This window comes from Ipomoea nil, unplaced genomic scaffold, assembly GCF_001879475.1.
Source record: "Ipomoea nil cultivar Tokyo-kokei standard unplaced genomic scaffold, Asagao_1.1 scaffold1868, whole genome shotgun sequence".
Lineage (NCBI taxonomy): Eukaryota > Viridiplantae > Streptophyta > Magnoliopsida > Solanales > Convolvulaceae > Ipomoea > Ipomoea nil.
In genome coordinates this window covers 1,694,179-1,700,378 of record NW_017618296.1, presented here as the reverse complement: position 1 = coordinate 1,700,378, position 6,200 = coordinate 1,694,179, and the positions used below count along the sequence as shown (strand labels likewise).

The following is a 6,200-nucleotide window of genomic DNA, read 5'->3' as shown; positions in this document are numbered from 1 at the left end:
GATCAGGATCCACCTTGCAAGGTGGACTGAATCCTAAATACACAATTTACATACTTAATATTCACAATTTACCTTTTACAAAATTGTGAATATTTAATATATAAATTGTGTGTTTTGAACCCGAGCCACAGAATAATTCTCCTATTGCCGGCCAACCCGACAGATTTAGGCCCATTTTTCTCGATTAGAGTTTTAATTACACCAGCAATTATACTGTGGACCGCGGTCTACAAAGCTTTGTGGACCATGGTCCAAATCAGCAAACACTATAGTGTATCTAAACTGATTCTGACGTATTATTTTTATTATACTATCAAATAAAACTGCAATTGAATTGAAATGAAACTGTAGTTGTGTTGAAATGAACTGCAGTGTATACAAAATGAAACTGAATAACAATTTCACATATTTGAGTGTATATTGTCCAGCGAAACTGTAATTATATCAAAATGATACTGTAGTTGTGTTGAAATGAAACTGTAAAATGCATATTTGATGCTTGGACCACAATGCATTGTGGACCACCACAGTATAATTTGCCTTAATCATACTATATATTCTCCACATACCAATTTATTTGAGCGATGTGCTAGCATTTTCTCGTGTAAATTAAGGATCATTCCATTTCACTTCAGCAATTACCGTAGGTGTCAATATAACAGTACTCCATATATTTTTCACCAATAGTTGCTGACTTGGGAGTGCTATATATGTTTGAAGCTATATATTTAAAGCTAAATCTCTCTGAAAGTGTAATGAACAATTAATATTGCACGAACGGACAAACTTAAAATTGTGAAACAAGGGAACAAAACCAGAATTAACATGTATTGTATTGTATTCACAAACCAGAAAGTTTTGCTGTGGTCTTGTTTTTCCGTGGCTGTAAAAGAGGCGGCGAAGGGTGGAAGGAAGGATCATACGTCCAATTCTTTTCGCCCCAGTGCCGTAACATACCCTTCCAGTTGCACAGCTTGTCAGTGCACTTCTTCTGCCGCCGATCACGAATCTTGATTTTCCAGTGCCCATCCGCGTACTTCCCCGCCTCCGCCTGCCTCCTGTCCCACTCCAGCTGCGCCTTCTGCTTCGACTTCAGCAGGCACAACTGCTGCAGCTCCTCCTCCATGGTGTCGTGCACGCGCCACCACCTCTCGTGTGCCACGTCACTTGCAAACTCCTGCAGGTAGGTAGGGGTATTAGCGAACAGAGTTTTTCATAAACTACTCGTGTTTATATTCGTATTCGGTAAGAATTCGTTTATTAAGGTAAACCCTTAACAAACACTAATAGGATTCTGAAAACCCTTTAAAAAAAATCAGTGTTGCAAAAATCGTGCATATGCGCCCCGATTAACACTAGGCCGCCTAGGCGCCCTAGGCGGTCCAAGTGCCCTAGGTGTCCGCCTAGACGTTCTAGGCGTTCTACGCGCCCTAGGCCGTCCAGGTGCCTAGAGATCGCCTAGCCATTTTTTCAATATTGACAAAAACACAAACAACACCAAAAATCGAACACAAACAACTTCTGTTCGTTTATGTTGGATTTGTTAATAGTGTTACCTGCAGGATGTCTACGTTCCAGTTGCAGTCGTAGTCGCGGTAGCAGAGCCAGGGCTTGTTTCCCAGGTAGTGGAGGACGTAGAGGATAGGAGGGTCGGCGCCGAAGAGGCGCGTTTTCTTGCGTTTGATCTCTTCAGTGTCGCCCACCCAGAAATTCTTGAGGAAATTCATGTGCTTAGGCACCCGGTGCCACCACGTGAAGACCTCGTTCAAGTAGCCTTGATCACCGCCGTTGTAGGACTCGAACTGGTTGATGTGATCCATGAGGAGGTTGAATGTGCAGTTCGATGGCTCGATGACCATCACCCCAGAGTTGAACAGCGTGCCATTGTTCCCTGTGGCGGAGATCTCTGGCATCTGAAACAAGATGTCTATGTTTCTTAGGATGAGCAGATCGGCGTCGATGAAGATGATCTTGTCGTAGTCTGTGAGCTGCCACAATCTGAACTTGCTGTAATTCCACTCGTTGTATGCATCTTTCTCTGCTTTGGGGTTCCTTATTCTCTGGATTGTCCTCACTTTCCACCCTGCAGCTTCAAGTCCACTCCTGTGGTACTCACTAATGGTTTCATCCACAAGAATCACCAGGTCTCGGGTGGATCCTGCCAAACGAATGCTCTGCGCTGCAGCTATGGCTCCACACACATAAATGTGAGCTGAATGTAGGATTGTCGCATAGGCCTCGCGCTTCGGATGCCCTGCAGATTGCTCAACTTCTGCATATACATATATATATATTCAAATATGTGATTTAAAATTATTCACTTTTACCCCTATAATGCACATAGGTCAAACATACCACACTAAAAATACTGAATTAAATCAATTAGCTAGTTTAACGTATATATATTTTATAACCTATTGGGCCGAGGCCCGATAATGAGCCAAGTCCAACAATGGGTGGTTAGGGAGATTGTTGGGCACTGACGAAGGGCAAGTCTAGCGCCGACTTCTTGAAAATGTGATGACAGTCTAAGAAAATAAAGTTGTACATAGACTTCAACTTTTGGTGCATTGGTAAGCACTTGATCTAACAAGTGGTATAAGAGCCTGTAGTTAAAACTGATAGGTGCTAGAGGAGGAATTGTTGACTGTCAATGAAGACTGACATGTGCTAAGAGGGAGAATTGTTAGGCGAAGACCGGTAATGAGTTAAGTCTAGTAATTGGTGGCTAGGGGATTGTTGGGCGAAGACCGGCAATGAGTTAAGTTTAGTAATTGGTGGCTAGGGGATTATTGGGCGGAGGTCGATAAAGGGCCAAGTCTAGCACCTACCTCTTGAAAATGTGATGACTTTATAAGGAAATAAAGTTGTGCCTTGACTACGAACTATAGCTTTTGGCGTATTGTTAAGCACTTGATCTAACAAGTGGTATAAGAGCCCACAGTTAAGATTAGCAGATGCTAGGAGGGGGAATTATTGAGTGTCAGTTAAGACTAGCATGTGCTAAGAGGGAGAATTGTTGGGCGAAAACCAGTAATGGGTTAAGTCTAGCAATTGGTGGCTAGTGGATTGTTGGGCAAAGGTCTGTAAAGGGCCAAGTTGAGTACTTACCTCTTGAAAAGGTGATGACAGTATAAGAAAATAAATTCGCCTTCGAGCTATAGCTTTTGACGTATTGGTAAACGCTTGATCCTAATATGTCTCTTGCTTATTTTTGAATGTGGAAATTGAAACGGAACGCATGAAGAAATTAAAAGGGGAAAGTTGGGCAAACCTGTGGCACCAAATGGGAGAGCAAGTTCACAGGATCCTACAGGGAGCTGGAGTTTTTCCCTGAGAGCATTCAAATCTGGTGTGTACAACCAAACATTGCCTTGGCGCACAACCAGGTGCTTGCAACTGAAAAGGTTAGGAATGGGGAAGCAATTGGTGACAAAAATGAAATGCACAGCCCGGTTGGCTTTAGCAGAAGCAGCTAAATGAGCAGCCGCAAGCTGCAAGTGCAGCCTGGCTACATCTCTAGACCAGTTCCCTTCATTTCTGCATGGGAGCTTAACTGCAATCAGGTCAACTCGTTTCCTCGGCACTTGGATCTTCGGCAGTGAAGGGCAGCTGGGAACTTCATCGTCTTGCTCCTCATCAATCCACTCCGGATACAACGAATCCCAACTCACGTTACGATCTGCATACTCTATCTGCAGACCCATATGGTTTGCTCCAGGAATTGCCTCTTTCCATTTCCCCATTTCAGTCTTGTTGAAGTTGAGAAGCCCAACTCCTTGCAGCTTCTCTTTTTCTCCCAACTTCTCAACAACTCTAGAGATTGCACTCCAATCAATGTCTAAATTCGATACATATCTAGGATCTGATAAACCCCAAATCCACCTGTTCACAATTCAAGTTCATCCCGGCCTGCATTATTATTATTATATACATACATACATATATAAAATGAGAGTGTATGCAGTATATATCGTACCGAGAAACAGTATGGGTTGCATAATGGTTGTGGCGACAGACGAGTGGGGAGGAGATAACCATAAAGAAGGTGGCAATTACAATACAAAGTAGCACCAGCTTTAAGGCAAGGAGCTTCAACCTTGCTGCCTTTTTCGAAAATGGAAATGGGAATTGGAAAGGCTTCTTCATCACTTCCTTAACTTTGATTTTCTTTAGCTTTCTTTTATATGCATCTTCTCTGAAACACACACACACACACATATATATATATATATATGTATCAGTTTTATTAAAGTTTTCAAAGTCAAACACAATGATCAGATCACAAAAAAAAAAAAAAAAAAAAAAAAAAAAATCAAAGTATGCAATTTAGTTGATCTAATCTGTTGTACCTAATCTTGTAAGAGTTCAAAACAATTATATTCTATCTCTAGCTAGCTAGCTAATCCCATTTTCTGTATGCTCTAACCCTCACCTACCAATTCAAAATATAATGCTCGATTCATTGATCATTTCTCAAGATTTATTCATGAAAACATACAGGAATGTATAGTATTATGAGCATGCTAAGAAAGAAGTACTCACAGTGATCTTGCTCTAGCTTCCATGAGATTATATATGATCGAATTGGGTCCGGTGATTAGGTTGTGATGGATGAAACAAACATGGGATATGATAGAGCTTCGATTCGTTCAACACAATTGAATTGAAGAAGAGAAATGAAGATGGAGATGAGGATAGAAGAGAACTGAAACTTAGTTCATGCACTGCACATATATACATCCAAATGAAACAAGATCAGAAGATCAGAGTGTTTCCATTATAGAAAAGATGGTGTCATAAAGATGGGAAGTATAAAAGGAGTAGAATTAAAAGCATATTATATTGGTTGCATGAAATATAATTAAAGAGAATTCATCACCTTTCTTTAAGCTGCTAAGGATTCTTTTAATCTGGGCAGGGCAGGGGAGTGATCTGAGGATAGGGACAGAACCCTTTAATTTGCTTTCAACAAAACACAAAGGCTCATAATGGATCGGAGGAGGAGACTCAATCCAATATAGACACACACTATTGTAACTTCTCACACAATTCTTAAATATTAAATTCTAAATATATTTATTTATATATATGCTTAAGAAGTGTTGTATATTTTTGTGTTCAATGTGAGATGTCTTTATTTTCACCAACTTCTTTGCTTCAAATATTCCACTTTGACAACTTCCAAGAATATAGAAAAAGATGCCAATGTTTATCTCCTTTTTTTCCTCTCAACTTACTTAATCTATTTTTTTTTTTTCACTCTAGCCCTCTAGCTACCAGTCTACATCCCATCCTTTTTATTCCCATTATTATTATTATTATTATTATTATTATTATTATTATTATTATTATTATTTTGGTTCTTTTGTGTGTGTGCATACACTTAAGCATGCTTAATCCACTTACTTTATATATATGATTATTTTTTCTTTTCCTCTTTACAATAAATAAAATCCAATGTAATAATATCTCAAGCCATAATTACAGTTAGTAATACACATATGTAACACGGTAACAGAAACTAATTTATAGAAATCACTATTTTGGTCCGTCAGTTATTTTTTAATTGTTAATGTAGTCTCTAATTCTTAATTTCAACTAATTTAATTCTCGAATTGTTTAAAATGTCGTCAATTAAACATTTCGATGATCAAATTGATGAAATTTTTTAAAAATGTGGAAATCACCATTTTGGTCACTTGGAAGGGTTTAATTAATGAAATTTTAAACGATTTGAAGATCAAATTAGTTAAAATTGAAAACTAAGAACTATATTGACAGTTGAGAAATAATTGAGTGATCAAAATGATGATTTTCCTACTCTAAAATATAAGAGTAATCTTTTCTTTTTCTTTTTCTTGATTTCACCAACTTCATTCTCCAATTGGGGAAGGAAAAAAGTGGAAAAATAAAGATAAAAATATTTATATATAAATTATTTTTCATACTAAAAAAACTCTGAGGGGGCGTTTGGTTTAGGTTATATTTGCTTGGTAATATAAGATTCTCATGTTTGGTTCAAGTTATGTAACTTTCTCATGGAATGTCAGATAACCTACGCATTATGTTTTTAATTTTTAGTTCTCAGGTTACCTCCAATTCCTTAGGTAATCTCATATTCCCTTGTCTTATTAATAATGTTGGGTTTTAGACGTTTTAATCAATTTATTTTATTACCGTTACCTTATTTACATATC

At 38.4% G+C, this 6,200-nt stretch overlaps 1 protein-coding gene across 2 annotated transcripts; it reads right to left on the bottom strand.

Annotated features, from left to right (window-relative positions):
• Positions 1–605: 605 nt before the first annotated feature.
• On the bottom strand, positions 606–5,031 carry LOC109193343 (UDP-glucuronate:xylan alpha-glucuronosyltransferase 1-like). 2 transcript variants are annotated; one of them, XM_019344210.1, is made up of 6 exons: positions 4,883–5,031; positions 4,546–4,727; positions 3,980–4,198; positions 3,275–3,885; positions 1,557–2,272; positions 606–1,177 (listed from the first exon to the last, which is right to left on the bottom strand). In XM_019344210.1, the coding sequence occupies exons 2-6, from the start codon at positions 4,566–4,568 to the stop codon at positions 842–844; spliced, it is 1,905 nt and encodes a 634-aa protein (XP_019199755.1). In that variant the 5' UTR covers positions 4,569–4,727; positions 4,883–5,031; the 3' UTR covers positions 606–841. The 2 variants fall into 2 exon arrangements, with proteins under 2 accessions (XP_019199755.1, XP_019199756.1); XM_019344211.1 differs by having other exon boundaries at positions 4,546–4,644; positions 4,905–4,946.
• Positions 5,032–6,200: the final 1,169 nt, after the last annotated feature.